Consider the following 22,642-nt stretch of genomic DNA (forward strand, 5'->3'; position numbering starts at 1 on the left):
TTGGCCTTCCTTCTCCTCGGCCCATAAAAGGCCTCTAAAAATTACTGCCACATCTGTGGCGGGGTCAACAGGGCAATGGGCTGCACTGTAAGCGCCACACAAGCCTCTCCAATGTGTCCTGTTTTAGTAATTGCCCAATCTGGTCCCATGATGGGATGTGTGAGTGTGTGTGTGAGCGGAAAAATGATAGAGCCTCGCTTGTGTGTGTGTGTGTGTGTGTGTGTGTGTGTGTGAACGAGATAAGAGCAGTGGAGGAGACGATCAGAGACACAATATGTTTGTTCTCAGGCCTTGAAAGAAATGGAAAGATGGCGCTGGGAAAAGAAGTCACTAACGACTCCCTCCACACTTGCTGTGCTTTTTCAAGATCGGCTTCGCTGTTTGTCTTATCTTACTCTCTTCTGTTAAATGTAGTAATCGGTGAACGCACGCTTTCTGCCAGTCCAGTGTAGCGTACTCCAGCTGTAGATGTTGCGATGTATGGTTCATTTGATCCACGGACACCATCTCTTCCTCTGTACTGAGCTCTATTATAAAGCGCTGTGCATCCCCCTCTGCCCCAGGGTTGAGTCATGCTGGATGGGGGGCTTTCCCTGTTCTATTTTCTCCTCAGATGCCTGTGTTAGCTAATCATCAGTGGAAAGAAATCTATTTTTTTTTTTTTTTGATAAATGAATTTAGTATACTACTATCTTGGTAGCGTGACAAATTATTCTCATAAAGCATAGCACATGACTGGGGCCTCTAAGATATTATTTTCCTTTTACCTTTAGGTTACTTTTATCTACAAATGCCAGGCTTGGAAAGGAAAGGCACAATACTTTTTCTGTTTTTCGGTCTGTTTCATACCTGCCTGAAATTGCACCAGACCAGTCTCTGGATACTCTTCTTGGAAAAAGTGTTTTATTACCACACTGGATTTATTGCTTTTTCTTGATGGCCAGTACATTTTCTTGAACATGAATCATTTCAATAACCTTCAGTTTTTTATTTTTCATTCTCCTGCTTGTTCCTCACTGCCCAATTATATCAGCATGTTCATTGCCCTGTCTTAATCCAAACAGAAAGGGAGAGTTGATCTCTGTAAGCCTTCATGCTGCAGCCAATTTTTCTCTTTTTCTCCACTATTCTGTTACTTTTCCAAGCCAAGGATTATTAAATTTAAATTGGACGACCTGAATAACTCTGCCAAGGTAGAAACCATATGAGCAAGATTCTGATATCATCAAGACTATGTTAGAAGGTAGGATATTTGTTTTTACTCCTATAGTTTGGTTCATTTGGGCAGGTGAGAATAATGTCATTCAATTTCCGGCGGCACCAAATAACTGCAGACACCTGAAATGCAGGCCTCAGTCCTCTAACAAGAGAACTGCCGGTTTGTTACGAGTGAGAATGTAATCGGAAGCAGCTACAGGAAACAACCCCAAAACACAAGGTATTATGGGTATAAGGAGACAGATGTTGACATCTGATAGCCAACAGTTCCTCATGCTTGGAAAGCCTAGCATAACAAAATGACCCAAGAGGGAAATCGCAGTCTGGCCTGATGCTCATATTCAGCTATTTCATCATGTGTTCTTACCTGGTATGAACACCAGAGAAGAAGAGCTCAGACAAGTGTATCATGCTTAGTTAAAGTTACAGGAACTGGAATCGGATTGGTCAAATTCAAACCATTACATTCAGTTTCAAATTTGACAATACAGATTCAAATTCTGCAATGCGATGCAATTTAAATTTTTGCATACAGCGATTCAATTCAAGCATCAAAAATTAATATTGATGCAATTCAGTTTCTGCTGGCACTAATCTCTGCCCACATCCAACCAAAGGAAATTAACTGTAGGTGTGTTCTTATACCCAACTGACTTTCATAGACGTGATAAACAATCTGAATGTGAAAATGAAACCATATCCCCACCTTGTCCAAATGTTCTGGTTCATTCTAACTGGAGCTGTACTTTGGTGTGTCATCATTTAGTCAGGGGCAGGACAAACTACACTCTCATTTTTGGCTGTATGAAACAGCAGGGAATGGCAATTAATAGAAATTGACCTGTTTTAGGACATGGGATAAATTTCAGAGTCCTGAAATTCACAAGCCATAAATAAGTCGTCCATTCAGCCACTTGTATATTGCCAGCAACGTTTATTTCATATGTCAGCACCATATTGACACTATGAGAGACACGGGGAGCAAACCCAGCGCTATGGCAGACATGTGAACTGTAATATCACATAACCAAGTCAGACTGGAGGAAATCTGCTGCTCCCAATATTTATGTGCGTGTGCGTCTGGGTGGGTGTTATGTGCGAGAGCGCGGTCGACGGAGAGACTGCTTGACATGTATACTCCTCTCTGCTGGGAATTTTATTTGTCGTACGAGTTCACTCGTGTGCGTGGGAAGGAGGTTCACGACACAGCAGTGCATACGGACGTCACTATGCCATGTGTTAGGTTGGTGGTGGTGTTCTCACAGCTTGTATTCGGGGACACTGCTGGTAGCTTTTGAGTCACACACACACGTAGGAAGGATTTCTCATCAACTCCTCCTCACATACTGCGGTGAGGTACGCTTAGGATAACTAATGCCATGTGAAAAGCCCAAAATCTTTAAGTACAACCCGCTTTGATTCAGGGTGTACTGTGAACAGCATACAAGTTTGGTCATGTAGTAATGTACCAATATCACAACAGCTGATGTCACTCGCTCCTATGTAGAAACTTGCCTTGGATTTCAGAGGAAACAGAGGTTATTGGCATCTCATTGCTTGCTTTATTGGTTCTACTGAGGTGAAAATACCCTGCATTCTGTGTTGTTGCTCAATATTGAGGCTGTGTCGAGGGGGAAAATGCATTAATTTTTATCAATACAGCAAGTGTGCACTTCACTTTAAACCCACTGGAACATTTCACCTCTAAGCGCAGGATTAGCTCAGTAGGTGTACAGCAACAGAAGCAGTCAAGCTCCGACATGGCAGCAGGGAACAAGACGAGACAGAGCTAAAACAAAAAAAAAAATACGAGCTTTGCTTTAGGTCTGTCATTTGGCTGTTAGACTGTTTACTAGAACAATGATGGGAAGAGAGCGGTGGATGAAACAGCGACTCGGGGCAGGCATTGTGCAATGCAAGTACCAGACGAGAGACACAAGAGATAACAGAAACAAGAGATATAATTAAGTTCTATAACTTCTACAACCGTCAGCTGTATCAGTGATCACTGAATGTAATAAACTGAACTTTGAATAAAAATGTAGCTTTTATTTGCAGAATGCAGCAGCTCTGACCACTCCCCATTCACCATCACTCCGCCCTTTCACACACTTGTGAGCTGTGCTTCACCTTGCTGACAAGCTAATGAGTGAGCATTGATTACTCTCCATTCCCCATCCAGTGTTTATAGAAACTAAGTCAAAATAACCTCCAACCTGAGGGACGGCTAACCTGCGATGCCACAGCATCGTCCTGCCTTGGTGACCAGGTCACTGGGCTGAAAGGTTTCATAACCTCGACTTATTTAGGCTGACCTCTGACCAGTCAGACCAGCCTCAGTCCTTCAGTGTAGTCAAGTAGTGTAGTCAAGGGATGTCAAGGTCAGGTCTTTGAAATGTCATTGCAGGGACATTTCAGGCCAACACAATGACAATTACAGCACCAACTCAGCTTCTAACACACAGTTTCTGATGCTGTAGTTGAAATTCTGAACAAATTTCAGCCACCATTTTCAGACTTCAATTGTTGTGTTGATTGGGTAACTCATGGGGTAACTCTTCCATTTGGTTTCTTGGGGTTCTGCTAACATTATCTGACCTATTCCCATTGTTCTTTTGCCCACAGGAATCCTGCAGTACTACCTTAGATGCAGTTTGGATCAAACCAACCCTTTCCAGCAGGTTCGTAGCACATTAAACTGAATTGGTTTCTGCATGTTTCAGTATTTAACATGTTCTCTCAAGCCGTTTTCCCCCCAAGCTGAATAGATTTTTGTCTGCCTAAGAGCTTGAACATTATTTTTATGTTGCTAATACTCAAATCTGGGCAGACACAATATATGGATGTATTCTCTGCCTGAATTATGACCTTGTAATTCGTTAAAAGAATGCCAGTGGGCACAATGACTCACTGCCATTGGCTCAAAAGAGGGTTTTTTTTTCAGGCAACAGTACAATACTTCCCATTCTGCCAGCAGGAAAACGGATGCAAGCACATGCTATCACTACAGACTCACAGGAAAACCAGTATTGCATCAGAGCATATTATGTGGCTAATGCATGTTAGAAGCTAGAGGTGTTATACCAAAGTAGAATATCACTTAAAGACTAAATCTACAGTTTGCATTTAATGGACTATCTATATTTTGTCTTCCAATCCGCATGAATAAATCAGACCGTGGAGTCTATTGCTTGTACATCTGTAAAGAAAAGGAGGCTATATATATATAATGTAAGCCGTTCAGCTCACATCTACAGAATGTCAGTGTGCTTCCACTAGGTTGACTACAAAGGGAGAAAAGTGACTGATGGGATTTGCAAGTGATTAAAAGAAATGAGGTACTGAGTTGAGATGTGCTGTGCTGATAAAGAACTGTGTTTTCGCTCCGTTTCAGAAGCTTTCCGGGAGCCACAAAGCATTAGTGGAGATGCAGGATGACGTGTCTGAACTGCTGCGCTCTGCCACCAGAGAATATGCACAAACTAAGGTGCGTTCCCAGCCCCATCCCTTTGTTCCCCACCAGAAATGCCACATTACAGGGTAGCTGGTACCACACATACACACTTCCCCCGGGCCACAAGCTGTCCTGTACTATTGTATCATCATTGTGATGACAGAATAGCCCAGTGAATGGGACCAAATTACTGACTTGCAGAGAGGTGAAGTGCACCTGTCCACATAAAGATCTGCTGACAGCCCACCTGGTGTATTATGTCCATTTAACTGCATTTTGTTCACTGGCCCTTGTCAATACACAGCAGTGGTATTGTCCAGCCCTGGTCCTTCCACTGTGTTGACCGAGGGACAAACGAGAGCTGACATTTGGAATAGAGAGGCATACTTCACTTCACATACCCACACAGAGAAATGTGCTGAGTTTGTGGAAACGTTTATATCAGGCCATCAGACGTGTTTTCCGCTAGAACTGGAATGATGATAACCGGAGGAAGAAGGGAGACTGTCCATACAAGACAGAGTTAAAATCACCTGTCTGGAATGTATCGTACATAAAAATCCCCTTTTTCCAGCTGGAACCGGTGTGCAGGGTTGTATATTGATGAAAGACAAATCCTAGTTAAATTTTCAACCATGGAATGCATAATTAATGACTTATTCACTATTAATAAATTGTGGCTCACTGCTCCCCCTAACTTCCGCTTGTTTCCCTTTTGCAAATGTTTGTCAAATGTTTCCATAGCATTAACTGAGCTGAAAGCACCCTTCCACCCTTCACCTTATCCCATTCAGCGTCCCAGCATCCCAGGCATCAGTTGGATAGCAGAGATAATGTAGATAATGACAGATGTAGTCATTTATTTTGTTTTCCATCATTTTTTGTTATGATTGGCAGTGCCTCGCATGCATTTCCAAAGGTACCAAAGCTGAATTACATCATATTCTGTTGCCCAAATTGAAATTGCTAGTCTGAAACTGAAAATGGGCTACCGGTTGGCAGTCAAAACCTTGCATTGCATTTATTTTACAAGTGATCAGATATGCAGAGTATAATCCAAGAGACGTAGCAGAGAGGTGTCCTGTCATAGTCAAAGAGAATTGGTACAAAAGCACATAGCCTAGTACTGGCGAGTATATGACAATAAGGAGCCCTAAGCCTGTTTCAGCGGTGCAAATTGTGTCTCTCTCTCTCTCTCTCTCTTGTAGGGAAATCTGGAACAGATCCAGGGGGTGCTGAACACCACAGAGATCAGCCTGCATCAGCTCACCGCCCTGGTGGACTGTCGCAGCCTGCACATGGTGAGCTGGGACTGGAAGACTTACCAACCATTCTTACTCTAGAGTGGCTGGTGATGGAAGAGGGTCTGGGAATGTGTTTGTTGTGATATCTGTGTGGTACAGTTTTAATTGTATAAAACGATCCCTCTACTACGTATGTGAATGCGGTCGACTGCACCTGTCGACTTAAATAGCATTTTCTTTCTTTGCTGTACGTGAGCTGCGGTCCAGTTGAAGCTGGCTATGCACCATTTATGAAGCTGGTTGCGTGACTTGCAGTTGGCTCTCACTATGCCTTTACAGTTTGTCCCGCAGTACCTGCACATGTCACACAAGTCACATTAAAGTGGAGCATAGGTCTGTTGTGTGTGGTAGAAATCAAATCAAACCTATCTGCAAATGCACTGCCTGCCTTCTAGTATGGCAACTGTGCGCCCATTAGTTGATGAGTTGTTGATTAGTGACCTTGTTTTAATGAGAGAAGCCACAGTGGATGCATTTTAAAAATCCACTAAGAAGCTGCATGCCAAAATGTGATAGCAGTAAACAACTCCAGCCTTCTATTAACTCTACATTAATGTTTTTCCAGACTGTTCTGCCCTCATTCCTCCTTAGATGTGCAGGCTGTTGCAGCGTAGTAACCAGTGCATCTTGTAAAATCAAATATTAAAATAGATGAGTCAGGTTTGATCTGTTAATTCCTGTCATAATAAAAGAGGCTCCTCCCCTTGTTGCAGGACTATGTCCAGGCCATGACAGGACTGTGTTATGATGGACTGGAGGGCCTCATCTACCTTGTGTTCTTCTCCTTCGTCACCGCTCTCATGTTCAGCTCCATTGTTGGCAGTGTTCCCCACACCTGGCACGGCAAGAGGTAAGACAGCTACTGCCTCCTATACACCCTCTGTCACCACAACGCACAGGATCCACTGAAAAAGCTTTTAAATTGTTTGTATGTAGTACTTTGCATACAGTGAGAAATTATTTAAGGGGATAAGCCTATCAATTAATTATGGTTTTACAGTTTTTAATTTAACCGCATCTTGACTCCTTTTTTACATGACATGAAAATGAAACAGACTTTGGAAGTCAGGATGATTCTATAGGGATAGAGTTAGGGAAACATGATGATTTTTTGCATCCTTGATGAATATATTGAGCAGCGTCAGACTTGCGTTTCCTTGCTGTTAGAAGACCGGCTGTGTTTACCACTGGGACGTGACCAGAAGGCTCCAGCTGCTTCCTCAAATAGATCGCTTCCTGTTATCCCCCCTAATTGTGCAGAGCTGGCCTAAATCTATCATAACCACTGCCTGAACTGGTGTCATTTTCTGAAGCAGAAGGGTGAAATCAATCTGATTTCCTTGTCCTATCAGCCGCAGATAAGGTTTGTAAGTTGGCTATGAGGAAAGTGGTTCCCAGGCGCAGCCTTCAGCTCAGCTGCACCGTGTAATTAACAGAGCCCTCCTAACCATCGGGGGGCATGTTCCTCAGTTTGATCTCAGCTGGAGCTTCCTGTCATGAAGCAAAAGCTTACACGCTACCAGTGTATTTCTCTAAGTAGTCACTACTAAGCTTGTTATGTTTTAGTGTTGTAATAATCCATGCACGCTAATTCTTTCTACCCCATCTGGATTTACAGCTTCAAATCGCAGGTTGTTATTAAGATTTATTTTTATTGCTCAAGGTGAGAGTTTCTAGATTATTATTATTATTATCATAGATTAATGAGTTGATGTTAATTGTCAAATTTTCCTCTCTGATATGCACAGTTGGGTAAATTATTGGGTATTGTAAGATGCACTGAATGTAATTCTATGATGTCATGGATTAGTTATGCAGGAAAACACCCTGGGGTGCCATGAACACTAGAGGGAGACAGGCTCCATGATGTCAGCCTCACTGCGCCATGTGCTGCTCTATTTTGACAGCCTTTGTTATGTGCATTTGTGTTATCTCACTCTCAGTAATGTGCTTTATTGTTTGAAAGGGGACCAGTGGAATCACATGAATTCTGCAACACTAGAGTGCAGCTTTTATTTGTCAAAATGGACTAATTCATGTATTGTACAAGTGCAAAATTAGGGTTTTTAATTTTCTTGTAGTAGCTGAACCAATTACATGAGGCTATTTTTACAGTCTTTGTTCTATTGCATTAAGCTCAGTGGGAAACTGCATCTTCCCCACTTCAAACAGCAGAGAATTCATCTTTTTTCCCTCCCTCGGGCAGTGATGAAATTGAATGGAAACGTGACTGAGAATAAACACAAAACGTGACCACGTGGCGCTTTTGTGCTGCTCTGTCATCAGTAAGATAGGAGAGGGGGTCCCTCTGGTGGTGGTACACAGTTTCATGTGGGCTTTGCAGGAGCGAGGAGGACAGTGAGGATGAGTCTCTGAGCCACGGAGGCAGGCAGAACCAAGACAACCTGTACCGGGTCCACATGCCCAGCCTGTACAGCTGCGGCAGCAGCTACGGCAGCGAGACCAGCATCCCTGCTGCCGCCCACACCGTCAGCAACGCACCCGTCACAGAGTACATGTAAGTGACAACAGGTTCAAACTACTGTAAATTTGTGTAGAGAGCAGCAGTAGGTGAAAGACTAAGTGCTAGATGATGTGTTTTCTCAGCGTTGTCTGGGTTGAGCTTTGAGGCTGTAGAGCAGGCAGTAGCTTGAGGAATATGAGATACCTCATGTACTCAGGCCAGAGTTTAAGAGTCCCCCGAGAGGAGCTCAGCTCTCCCATAGAAAGTCAAGTGGTGGCCGGCAGATGCAGCTGTTGCTCTCCAGCTGTGGTGCCTTTGAAACCCAAGGCCACAAGCCTTATGAATGAAGCTCAGGATTAGGAAAACTGGGGGAGGGGATGAATCTGACTGGTTCTCCTGGACTGGGCTAGCATGGAATGTAAGGCCTTGGTATGCTGAGAACTGTGACTTGGCGTGTTACATGTATGTGTTTAATATCTGTAAAGCAGTGTGTGGGTGTATGTGCTTATGTAGCTTATCTTGTTACAGTATGTATTGTTTAATATCTGTAAAGCAATGTGTGGATGTATGTACTTATATAGCTTGCAGCTTTAGATGAATGAGAGGAAGGGTTTGTGCGGTTCTTTCCTTGCCATCTTCTGACGTTGCAGTGTGTGTGTTTTGCTCCGCAGGGCTCAGAACGCCAACTTCCAGAACCCGCGCTGTGAAAACACGCCTCTGATAGGACGAGAGTCTCCTCCCCCTTCGGTAAGTGTAGCGCTCCCTGGAAAAACACTCTTGAGCCACAGGCCGCCTCTGGGTCACTTGGCAGCCTTTTGTGAGGGAAGGATTGTAACAACATAGAGCCCTGTATTCTGCATCACTGTACCCCACAAGAAAAATGTTGAATCCCAATGGGTTTTCTCAGTTTGTATTCTTTATTCCATGTAAAATCGCTACACAACCTTCGTTTCAGAGGGATCGGTTAGCATTAACTCAGATGTGCACCTTAATCAGTGTCTTCTGTGTCAGTTGACCTTGATATTTTGATTTTTAAAATTGTATATTATAGGGAAATTTATACATCAGAGCCATAGAAACATGAATTTAGAAACAAATGAACTTCACAATACAGCAGAGACTGATTCAGAATGAATGGCAGGCCTGTAGCAGTGAAGTGTGTACCACCACCATAGTACCGTTGGGCAGAAAGATGGCCAGTGAGTACAGTGACTGTCCTTTAGCTGGAAAACCAGGTTCAAGCAAGCATCCGCCCTGCTGAAGTGTCCTTGAGCAAGACACTGAATCCCTGCCAGGTGTTTTCTCTGTAGCTGAGCCTGACCTCTGACCTGGAAAATAATAGATTCCAGCAAGACCCGCAGTACTGAGAACATGTGACATCTGAGAATAATACATCTAAAAGCCTATATACATAAGCACATCAAAATCAACTTGACCTCTGACCTCTCTGTGGAGGAGGGGGCAAGACAAAAACTAATTTCCCTATGGGGATCAGTAAAGTGTCACATTGTACCAGTACATTGTAGCTCATCTGTGATGGCAGTGTTTTGCCTGATGTAAGTCGACACAGTAGAAACATTTCCGTAATTGTTGCAAGGCTGCGTGTTGGCAGCCAACCTCAATCATCCCATCCTGCCCCCCCCCCCCCCCCCTGCCCCGCCCGAACCTCTTCCAGAGACTCCCGCCCCGTCCTGGTGTCTGTGTGTCTGCCTGGACCTAGACGCTGCTCTGTGCATCTTCTCTATACTCTTTCTCTTGTCGTTGTTGTCTTTTCTGCGAATCCACACAGTTGTATTTGACTGCCACGGACAGTAACAGCCGTCACAGCTGGCAGTTAAAGCCCTCGGAGAGTTCAAGATCGTTTTGGTAACCTCGTCTGCTATGCTAACAGGTACAAAACATGCCCCCCTCCTCCACTTGCTGGCCTGTTCCCCCTCCTGTACCGCTCTCCCCAGACCCAGCTCTACTCACCCACTCATCCACGTCCAACCAGAGTTGCCGGACCTCCCACTCCCCCTCTGTCTTGACTCTTGCTAAGTGTGCCACCTGACCTCTCACCTGGTGTGTGTTCCCTGTGGCCCCAGGCTGCATGTTTCCCTCCACCCCCCCTCCCTCCCCCCACCTCCTCGCACCGCAGCTCTATTGGGAGGAACATGTGAAGCTGTAAATCTGCCCTGAGGCTGACCATGACCAATGAGCAAGCAACAATTCAACGTCGGGTTGAGAAGCCCTGGTGTTGAACCTTCTCAGTGATCATGTGGATTTTCTTTGTCTTGATTGTTGGTTTTGAGGGTGAACTCACTGGGGACTGAAAGAGTGAAACATAACGTACATTTAAAAGCCTTTGGGATTCAGTTACTGGGTTTTGTGCACAGAGGAAGACTTCCACTGCCAGCTATTCGGTTGTTGGCAATGCCTCATTAGTTGTCATTTAGCCAGTTTAATACAGTAAGTAGGTTAAGTAATTATTCTAGAGGCTATTTTCAGTTCTGTGTGTCTTTGTACCTTCTCATAGTTCCCGATGGTGTTACATTGGCATCACGATGGAGCAAAGATTTTTTTGCCATTACAGTGGAAGTTATATGGCAACAACAATACAGTGTCAAAGGAATAGGAACTTGAGCCTGCTCAGTGTTTTATTATCTCATAGAGTCTATAAATTCACACCTTTTCAAAATGAATACATGGTGCTATACAAAGATAAGCCGTCCAGATTCAGCATGTATTTCACTCGATTAAAAATGCTATCTCTGGTAAACGTCTAATACACATCCATTCCTTGACGCCCAAGGTAAGTCATGGTGTTTCATAGAGCTCGTCCTGGTGCCGATGCTCAGCGTTCACATCCTCAACAGGCGGTCCAAATGGCTCTGAAGGGTGACCACAACCCCAAAAATCATATCTTTTTAAAAAAAATAAAAAACAGTGACTTTGAGTCAAAGTAGCGTTTATTTCCACAGCAGTTAGAAGTGCAACCTTTTTGTGCTTGCATTGCTTGTATTACAGTGTGCATGGGTGCATCCTAAACAGGCATGAATGATTGGCCCTGCCATCGTGCATGAAGGTTGCACACCACACAGTGAAATATCCATCACTAGAATCAATGTGTATTTGTAGAATTCCTTTTTATTCTGAAGTCCTGATGGTGTCAAAGTGTCATATAGCTGTTGCTGTGATGTTCTTTCTTTGCTTGAATCACTTTAAGGTCTCTATAGATACCTGCACTTTGGAGTAAACCATGTAACTGGTTTTAAAGGTAATCTGTGTAGGATTTTCTCTAATCTGTTAAATGAATTGTGGTGAAAACCATTAGCACGGTGTTGTGTAGCGCTGTGATCTGCGTTCTCTCTGTATATTTTCACTATGTTCCCCTCCTGCTGCTTTTGATGTATTATTCACCATTCGTCCAGAAGGGTTTTCTTCTTATTTCACTTCTTAATTCACAAGTCTGAAATTGAGACTAACAAAAGCATGAAGCTTTGAAACTGCTGTTTGCAATTGCAGCAGTTATATTTTAGCAGTCTTGGAAATATCTCATTTAATTTCAATCATATATTAATGAGAAAATCCTACATGGAGTGTGTTTTAAAGTGTATTTGTGTGGAAAAAGAAAAGGGTACTTCTCCCTTTTTTATACCACATCTAATTCAATTGTTAAAATACTTGAAAAGGTATAGAACGAGAGGGATCCTGATCCTTCATTTTCCATTTCTCTGTGCAGTACACCTCCAGCATGAGGGCCAAGTACCTGGCCAACAGCCGACCAGATCCCAACAACCCTCCAGCCCACTAGGCGACACTGGACTCGTCCCGTCTTCAGCACTGACCGACCGCTGGAGCCTCTTCCTCCCCAGTGATAATTCATTCAGTCAGCTTCTCCCATCGATGGTTTCCCACCCATCCACCTCTGCCCTCTGCCTCCCTCTCTACCACCGGCTTACTCCCTCACCTTCAAATGGGAAAACCAAATGTTTCATCAGGATCAAGGATCATCAAGTCCATCAAATCTCATTCAGAGTAACGTGTGCAAATACCTTTCTTTTTTATCATTGTCAGACACTTCTTGGGTCTCCTTAGTTTTAATTTTTTGTTATAATGTCTACAATCTAAGGCTGATGTTTACCACTGCATAGATCATTCCTGGTGCTGGTAATTCAGTGAAAGGACTCAAGAATTATTTGCTGTAATGTTCTAACTCAGACGTGATGGAGCCTGGACTGACTTTCAGACCCTTTTATTGTTTCACTTTGTGTTTTATGTTTGTTTGTTTTTTTTCTCCCCCAAAATCTGTTTCAGTGTTTTTTTTTTTGCACATTAATGCATCATGGCGTTTACGGTATCCCATCTAATCGAGGCATTGCTGTGATGAGGACTCTGGAAGTGCTCATTGACTGATTACTACTGGTTGTTGTTTTGTTAAATATTCTGTAAAGTACTGTACTGCACACTCTCATTACTGTAGGAGAGAGAGAAATGCCTTATACACAAATTTAGAAGCAATCCGCTGCCCCCCCCCCCTTTACACACACACACACACACACACAATGAAGACACAGTTCCTCACAGAATATAGTCAGTGGAATACAGTCCACAATTTGAACCTCCAGGTAGACGACACAGTTCGTCTAGTTGTATAGTAGATTTTCGACAGTGTGGCATCTCAGTTCCTCGTGTATTCTTTCTGCATGGGGGACTTGCAACCCAAACCTGCTACATTAAAGTCATCCATTGCGATTTGGGTCATTATCCAGGTAATGTCGACATATCATTACATGTGCACAGCAAGCTTAGACTACTTTGACATTGGCTTGTTATTGCATTTTGTCTTAAATCTGATCGTGTCTGGGACCAGCAATCCTGCAGCATTGCACACATCTGTGTACAGATCTGTAATCGGAAAAGCCTAGAATCTTTTTCTTCTTGGGATACAGGTCCTTGTTTCCTGTGGCTTTTTATTTTGTTTTTGTTTGTTTTTTTTACAATGGATTGAGAAAGCCACTATTCCACGTCGGTGACTGTAACACATTTTGAACCGAAGACTGCTGTGAAGCTGTGAACTCGATCAACATTCAGGCGCACGCTCTCGGACAATTTGATATGGACAAAGATGAGCTGCATGACAGGATCGCAGTTGTCTGACTGATGAGAAACCTCTCAGCAGGACAGTGATTTTCATCAAAACAATTGAAAAACCGCACTGAGTTTGTCACGGAAGAGAAGTTTTTATACTACTGGAAGCACAGACTTTTCTACAGCCCAATGAAGACAGGACAGAGGAGCGCATCATGTTGTCGTCCGCGACATTGTTCGAGACTCTCTTGACTCTCTGCTTGTTGTGTCCATGTTCCTGTTTATCAAGTGGTCACTGTGTCTGTTTGCCGGCCTCGTGTTCCTCGGCGGGCCTGGGAAGTGTCCCGCACCCCGCTGGACGCTCTCCGCCTGCCATTGATCTTCTCTACTGAATTCAATGATCTAGAGAGGTAGAAATACTCTCACTGAATCTCACTGAATGTCGCTGTGTGGGCCGCTTACATCTGTCTTTCCCAGCAGGAGTCTTAATGCGAGCTTGATTTGTTATCTGAAATTATGCATGTCACAGCTTCTAAGAGAATTTCAAAGAGAAACCTTATGCACTGGCAATGAAGTGTCTCAACAAATGTGTTTTAGCATTTAGAACAAAAAGATAAGTTCAACGAGAGAAGATGCTTGGAAGGGAGTGTGATCGGCGTTCACTTTAGCCACTCCTCTCTCTCTAGTCATATGTTGGGCTAATTCCCCTCCTGAAGCATGACGATCCTTCAAATGTGGAGTGAAATGTTTGTACTACTGCTGCTTCAACTCGCTTCTCCTAGTTGTGCATTGTGATCAGTACAAGAGGCGTTTCTTGAGACTGTGCCATCGACTTAAGCACAACCCCTTTTACTATCTTAATATCTTTTTAAATGTCTTTACTTAGGCCTGTTTGTAAAGTTCACAGCCCTTGGTTGCCTGTGCAATCAAATGACAAAATGAGCCTGACTTTTTGAGATGATACTCATTTACGCTCTGTAAAACATTGTTTATTATACTGATGCAATCTTACTGTTTTTGAGTAGTAGTCATATTCTCTTTGTTAATTGTTATGCAAGGCTGTTGTACAGAATATACACATTTGCAAAATGAAGAAAAAAAGTTGGTGAAATTGACATTTCCTTTTTTAATTTCATTTTAAGCAATCTTATTTCCCATCATTTTTAAACATACTTTTGTTCCTTTGATTTGCTTATAGGTTTTTTTATTGCATTTTTAGAATCTGTAGCAAGCACAATGTATTGTTTCATTCATGTGAATACGGTAAATAGATTTAATTTTTCATTGATTTTTTTGTTTTGTTTCTGGAAAATGATCACTGTAGATTTAATCTTTGTTTTTGTTTTTTTTATATATAATTTTTTGCGATCACTAAAATGTGTACGTGTAAAACCTGTGGTTATATTGAGCTTGAATGCCGTGTTTTGAAATTAAACAAATCTTAACTGTAGTGCGCTGGCTTCTTTTGAATTCTTAAGTTTAGATTACTAATTATTGGGACAAATATTTCAAAATCTTTCATCTTGAAAAGTCGATGGATGCCTGCCCTGCCATCCACTAGGTAGCAGCATTACTTCACTGCCTTGCACAGCCAGCACCATTGTTACCCCCATATCACTAGAAAAAGATTGGTTCTTTTTCTATTAGGTTGATGGTATTTTAATGGATTTTAATGTTGCCATTACCAACAGCATTACTGCTAGAGAGGATGTATAGTTGCCATTTATTTCTGTCTGATGCAGTGTGCTGTTGCTCTCTCTATACTGCTGTGACAGACTGGCTTGGATGCATGGATCCCTTATGACTGGAGGAGAAAGGCAGTTTTGTGTGTTGTGACCCCTCTGGGCAGACAGCAGGCGAGAGGTCAGTGTCACCACCGGGCCACCAGTCTGGTTTTGTCGGCTTCCTGTGGCCCGCCGGCCAGCTGCTATCGCCCAGAGGCCGACTGGCTTCTCATGCGGAAGTTGAAAGGGTGAAATGGAAAATGAAAGAAGATGGAGAGAGAGCGGACCTGCTTCTTTATCATAAGCACATATGTGCGTAGTACATATATACTGAAGAGCTTCAACCACACTATTTTTAATCAAGTTAAAGGTGAATACCACTGAATTTCACTTTTGAATCAACCAACTTTCCATGGTCAAATTTGGTCTGTTAGTGTTTCAGTGAACTTTCACCCTTGTCTCCCATAGAAAGAACAAAGGGATAAGAGTTTGAGATAATATGTCATATTATTGGTACAACATATCAATACTGTATTATGTGTTTTATTGTTCCTGGTTATGACTACTACAACACACGCATTCAAAATGTTGTGTTGCATATAAAAAAGTACAAATAAAGAAACTGGTCTGTATCCTATTGAGAAAAATGTTCTCATTTAATTAATTTTGCATCAACTACTTAAACTATGTGAATGTCTTTTAAGAATAAACTTATAGGATTAATCAAATGGGGTTTTTTTCCAAACTGTGCTGTGCTCAGCTCTCTTAATTAGTATCCATGCCTTGTTATAATTTGTATGTGTCTCTAGGCAGCAGCACGGTTGCAATCAAAAATATTTTGTCCTCTTATTGCACCGTTTGGCAATAAAGGCAATCCTCTTTTCTGTCTCTAGAGAAATGAATATAAGGATTACATCATCTCCCGGGTCCCCTGCTGTTTATTGTCGTGGTCCAACTAAACTAACCAGTAAACAAAATAAAAAGCATCACGGAGGCGGCCAGGTTTTTTACAACCCGACTTGTACAGAGAGAAAAGGTGCAAATGAAATTTCACACGGTCTTACTGTTGAGGAAATTGAATTACTCTGCTCGTTGCTGGACTGGAGGAATGCATTACTAATGCTTTGAGGTGAAGAGCTGAATGGAGGGGGGCGGGTGCTTGCGCCCTCTGACCCCCCCTCTCACCCCCCCGCTCCCCAACAGACACTTCCTGAGTCTGGCCGGGCCCGCTGCCAGGTGGAAGTACCACGGCTCTCCTCCTAACCCGGCCCGTCTCCTCCGTGCCAAGCAGCTGCGTGACAGTCAGGAGACGCTCCAGTCCATATGAGAGATTTAAAGCTGCGCCAGGCAACACTTTGATGTAACACTACACCCGTCTTACACCAGTCTGAATCACAGAGCAGGGCTGCAGCAGAGCAGAGCGGCCCGACCCCGCTAACTGTGACCCTGTAGATTCATCCTATTTGCCCACATGAAATTCTGGTGTCGGGTACGGACACAGGGACTGACGAATCAACATTATTTTGCCTCTCGTCCCTTTGGTGTCTGGTATAAAACAATAAACATAAGCATGCTGTGTGCAATCTAGATAGATAGATAGATAGATAGTTTATCTGTTTATTATTAGGATCCCCATTAGCTGTTCATGATGCAACAGCTACTTCCGGGGCTCCACACAAAACATGAAAAAAAGACATAAAACTTAACGATATATAGATAGATAGATAGATAGATAGATAGATAGATAGATAGATAGATAGATAGATAGATAAGAACTTTATTTCCCAAAGGGAAATTCAAATTATTACAGCAGCAAGATACTTAAGACACCACACATATAGACAGGACAAAGCACAAATCCAAATACATAAGAAAAATTAGAAGAATAAATAATAAATGCAGATACAAAATAAACTACGTACGTATGCATGACATACATATGCAAATGTAGCCTAGCCTAGCCATATGTTACATTTGTAACAAGTGTGTGTGTGCGAGTGCTTTCCTGTTTAGTCAAAGTGACATGTAGTGCATGAGAAGCGTTGTCTAATATTGACGAAATGTCCTCACTTACATCACGTTACATGATTTCTGGGCACTGAAGTTAAACTTTTTCATCACTTGCTGCCATCTGGGGCCTCCAGTGTGAGAAGTTGCCTAGTGCAGCTTGTTCCTACTATGACTTGGGTTCACTGCTCTGGTGATACTGTTCACCGCTCCTTTCTGCACATGTGCACCGCTACCTTGTCATCCTGGGACAGAGGAGGAGTGAACAGTGGATGTCATGTCTTTGTTTCCTGGTTCTGTGGGGAATCCTGCCAGAAGACGCATTGTGCCGCCATGCTCCTGGAGGGGAATGGGAGTCAAGGAGACGGAGGAAACGGGGTGCGTCGCTTGTCTCCTTTGTGGCGAGGCTCAAAGGAGAGGCAGCTGTATCCTGGGTGTCGGTGCGCACGTTATTCACACCTCAGCTCCTCCTTTGTGTGCGCGTCGCCCCGGACCGGTCAGAGGGAGTGAAGGATTTATGGAGCTGTCCGGCCGGCCCTGCCCTCACCTTTTTTACTCCTTCGCCGTGTGGAAAACCAGCTCAGAACAAGCCTCCGCGTTTAGTTTCACGGCACTTAACTTCTGTCCAAATCCCCTCCTCCCTCTCACTGGGAAGCTTCAGGCCCTTCTCTCCCTCTCTCTCTGTTCGGAGACTTTTTCCATCTGTCCAAAGCACATCCCTTCATTTCCTGCTCTTTGAAGGTCATCTGCAGTCTTCTCCTTTGTGTCATGGTGCAGCGGCTCACCACCACCTCCACAGTGAACCACATGAGAGATTTAACCGCATTATCTCAGCGCACTGCCGGGACGTTGATGTTTCCATGTTACCAACGTCACAGCAACTGCCAAAAACAGAAGGAACGGAGACAGTTGAGGTCGTTTGTATCCAGACACAGCCAAGATGTCTTTTTAGTGGTATTGCTAAAATATTATAAGGGCTATCCAAAGCTTTTATGTGTCTCCTCAAGCTAATTTCAGTCCGTTGTGCTTTTGCACCAACTGTGTGGATTATGTATCCCACAAAATCCTTACGATGCAACTGTGTCAGTGTCGTATAAGTGATAAAACCTAAAATCCCTTTGCTGACAGGTGGCTGAAAAAAGTTTTGCTCATAATTACAGCGATGTCAGGCCGCTGCCTCGGGTCGTACCTGGCTGGTGCGAGGCCAGAGAAAGTTCCACCAACTGACTTCATTTGCATCCTGCTTTGCATTTACGCAGAACAGCGATGACTCAGTTATGTTTTTATGATTACCGTTACACACACAAACTGTATTCTGTTGTATTTGTAATCAATGTGAAACAGCTATAGTCAATTTGAGTCAAAATAGCACGTACTAAATGTCAGTGGTGTGTCAGGTTCAACCAGCAGCATTAATGTCAAGATCTTCTTTTATATTCAGTTGCTTCTGTTATTTCTCTTATTTTAAATGTTGCTGAAGTTAGTCAGTCTAATATTTGTCCCACCAGTTGATTTCCCCAATAAAACACCAACAACCAGCATAAGCAGGAGGATGAGGGGTGTAACACTTTAGGATTAAGATTTGCATATTTCACAATGAAGCTCGTGACACCAATCTCTGCTGTTACATTTAGGCTAACTTAAGCTAACTTAATGCACCAGCACTTTCTAATGGGATGACTATCAGACAGCAGTAGGCATGCTTCAGTCAGACATGCAGAGCTGACTTCACACATTAACTCATGTTTCGCAAGGACTCTCTTGTTTTAGCAATGGTCATATAAGATTTCATGTCACCAAAAAAATGGTCAGAGATGGGGAATTATTATGATTAACTGAGCAAAATCCTTTCAGATCAGTAAAACTAACACAGTGGCTGAACTACAATATGAAGCCTGGCTGTTATTCACATTCCTCAAACACATTCACTGCAAACTTGTTGCCATTAAAAAAAAAGTTAAAGAATAATATCCATAGAGTGGCCATTTTACATATAAAACATAGCTATACTCACTATTCACAAGAACTAATTTGAGCTTTGTTTATCCCAAGATATAGAATTTCATAAAACATATCACAACTATGCTAGACACCGTTGGAGATAAATATAAAAATATAAAACTGACCAGAGAGATCCTGAAAAGTAAAGTTTTGTTTAGTCACTACAGGGACTGGCAGAGTTAAATGGGTTTTATTTTAGCAGGGCTGCAAGAAAACCGCTCTGTGTGAAAAGAACTGAGACAAATCAATAATTTAATACCCAGTTCCAACAGGGAAAAAAATCAATCGGGTCAACTTGAGCCAGGCTGGTCCTCCTTCAAAATCCTCTCACTCATACACTTAAAGACAATTCAAGTACTGGTAACTGTGAAGTTCAAGCTCCTCTATTGTTGGAATATGTGATACCTGGATTAACGTAAATTCCCACTTCCTTAGCCCTTTGAGCACATGTTGAGGAGGATTAAGGCCTGTGCCAGTTGTTGTGCGGTCTCCCTGTGGGGCAAGGGGAATTGTCCCACCGCTCCTAATCCTGCAGACAAAGCAGGCTGTTAATTGGAGACTGGCTGATATGGCAAGGAAAGTCATGATGACAACGTGCAAGTCGCCACCGTCTCTGTAATCCCCTGCACTCTGAGGAATGTTCCTCTCTGGCAGTTGCTCCGCTTTGGCGGCCGTCCATACGTCACCAGATTTGGGCTCGGTGTCAGGATTCACCGGCTCCGGCTATCCTCCGACACCTCGCTTCCCTCTCCGGGGCTTTCCATGTCGCTGGCAGTTAGGCCGCTGTTTTGTTTTTGAGTAACAATCAAGCAAGTACAAATAGAGCAACCTTTACCCGGTTGTGAAATTTCACATGTTCTAGCCAACACTGTGATGGGAGGTGCAAGGAAGCACACCTAGGTGTTTGTGTTTCAATCAGCAGGATACAAACAGCTTACTCACTAACTACCGCAGACCAAGTGATTCCTGTCATCACACATGAAGGCAGGCAGAGAGTTTTCTACACCAGATTAGTAAACTTAATGTTAAATTGTTTGCTTGTCTGATTAGGTATGAAAACAAGTAGAGTCAAAAGTTCTTAACAAAGACATTTAAGCACCGTCACAAAATGAATGCAGTTGCAGTTTCAAAGTGTAATCAACGGACTTTTTGTCAAAGGATCCTCAAAAAAGTGAGGCCATTATTTTTGGTATTATGATGTATTATGATGCTTGCATGACATACAGAATATCCTCTTATGGGATTAAAGACAGAACAGGCCTTTTAAATTAAACTCTCCGCTTTCAGAAATGGGCGAGAACCAGTCAAAACAAACCTAAAATTCTTAACTGCTTATGCATCAATGTCAGCTTTCTGCACCCGCTGGCTGTCATTACATGGGTGACAGACAAGACACTCCATGGCTTTTCATTTAGTGTCTCCCCCCCAGGGTGAAACCCACAAGTGTGGAGAGACCAGTGTGACTCACACCGAGACAGACACAAGTCATGTGGGACTGTTTTTTGTTTTGTAAACAGGAGTTGACAGACATTTGGATACTGGAATCTTTATCTCTGGTAGCTGATCAGCCGCAGCAACAGCCTCCAGTCATGTTTCAGCTCCAGCCCCCCTGGCAGGTGGCGGAGCAGGGGCGTAACGCTCGCGTGGTGCTGCAGCGTCCCGCCAAGATAACCATCTCTCCAGTTAGATGTTGGCTTGTAGTCTCTCACCTGCCGTCACTCCACACACACGCAGAACCACCACACAGTAAGGCTGCACCGCTCAAATCATTCCACTGTTAAGATCTGAACCACAGACACTGGACAGTCATTCGGAAATGGCTACACACACTAGAGAGAGAGACACACCACTACACTGGCCTTTTATTAAAACTCAGATGTCGATCATTCAGTGTCAACCACATCTGATAATGATATGGAAATGATGCGGTTTGTTTTATTTCACAAATGATCAAGACTGCACTGGTTTTCTATGGAAAGCCCTTATCCTGATGTGGTTTGAATGCAACATTTTGATCGGAGTCCATATAAGTACACATAAATATATTTTTATTATTTTTAGTAGTAGTAGTAGTAGTATTAGTAGTATTAGTGGTATTATTAGTAGTAGGAGTAGTAGTAGTAGTAGTAGTATCATCCCAGGTTTCAATAGAGAGTGTTAGTGTCCCATGATGGTCTAAATGCTGTTTCAGAGGATTTTCCACCGTGCCACGAATACATTTCTGAGGGAACACTGAATACTTTTTATTAATGTTTTGTTTTTTTGTTTTTTTCATCAAAATGGCATATCGGCACAAAATATCAGCAGTTTCAATACAAAAATATTGGTACCTGTATTAGTCTTCCACAGCCCATATCGGTTGAACCGTAGCAGGCCCATAGCTGAAGATCCATCACTAAAGCCTTGCATGGGAGACAAATTACTCGAGCAAACATCCACACCACAAACCATAATCATAGCTTTGCCTTGCTGAAATGTACAGTGGGAAAAGCTGCAAGCTTTTATGTGTCTAAATCTCATGTTCAAACACTGTCAGCCATCACATGCCCACTCCCACTTTCTTCTCTCACTGGTGACTCATAAAATGTTGCCAATAAATCTATATAGAGGGTTCAAATCATATATTATATGAAACAGACCTATCAAAGCAATCCTAGTGCTGACCTTACTCATTTATTTAGTGATAAATGGTTGATGAACACTCCTTATTCAGCTTGCTAACAAGAGGAAGAGAGAGATCCCTCCTTTGGCACTGCACCCATGGGAAAAGAAGAAACGCGGCTTAAGTATAAAACTCTCGTATTATTAACTTGGCAAGCTGTGAATGTGCACACAGTAATCGTATCAGGAGCAGCTTGATCTTTTACTACAAAAAAGAAAGGTCTTGCATGAATAACAAATCATAGTGTTGGTGTAATCTGATTCTTAGCTCAGGCTCTTAACACTGTCACTTGTCTGTGACCTTCGCCTCAACATAATTTGACTCATAACTGAAGGAATGGAATATAGCACTGAGTTTGAACTGCTTTGTTTTTATTTTCTGGGAAATGTATACCACACTGTCACATCTCTGTACAGCTTCAACTGAATGACAATTGTTATTCATGTGATTACTGTTCTTCTGGTGGTTTTCCACTGTTTATTTTCTCTTGTCTGCTATTGCAGTTATGCCCGTTGCCATATCCACAGTTGAAGAATAATAAATACAGTCTGACTGAGCCAACGCTTTTAAGTGAGCGCCATTAGCATTTCAATTTACACAGCGGGCTCGGGCCAACTTTTCAGCCTCACACAGGGAGACAGTTTGGCCGCTGCTTTGCTAAGAGGATCGGGCTTTGACAAAGAAGAGGAAGTGCTTGGGCACTGCCATTTAAATTTAGATTTTTAATGGTTGCATTAG

General features: G+C 42.9%; 1 protein-coding gene across 1 annotated transcript in view; it reads left to right on the top strand.

Annotated features, from left to right (window-relative positions):
- The window catches only part of ttyh3a (tweety family member 3a), a 31,056-nt gene extending 14,999 nt beyond the window's left edge, over positions 1–16,057 (top strand). Inside the window, exons 8-14 of the mRNA XM_071925757.2 lie at positions 3,844–3,899; positions 4,613–4,705; positions 5,881–5,973; positions 6,690–6,826; positions 8,321–8,494; positions 9,112–9,187; positions 12,162–16,057. Of these exons, the coding sequence (XP_071781858.1) occupies positions 3,844–3,899; positions 4,613–4,705; positions 5,881–5,973; positions 6,690–6,826; positions 8,321–8,494; positions 9,112–9,187; positions 12,162–12,233 (701 nt within the window). The 3' untranslated portion in view covers positions 12,234–16,057. The remainder of the gene's footprint in view (positions 1–3,843; positions 3,900–4,612; positions 4,706–5,880; positions 5,974–6,689; positions 6,827–8,320; positions 8,495–9,111; positions 9,188–12,161) is intronic.
- Positions 16,058–22,642: the final 6,585 nt, after the last annotated feature.

The sequence above is a fragment of the Centroberyx gerrardi genome, chromosome 7 (assembly GCF_048128805.1).
Source record: "Centroberyx gerrardi isolate f3 chromosome 7, fCenGer3.hap1.cur.20231027, whole genome shotgun sequence".
Classification (NCBI taxonomy): Eukaryota; Metazoa; Chordata; class Actinopteri; order Beryciformes; family Berycidae; genus Centroberyx; species Centroberyx gerrardi.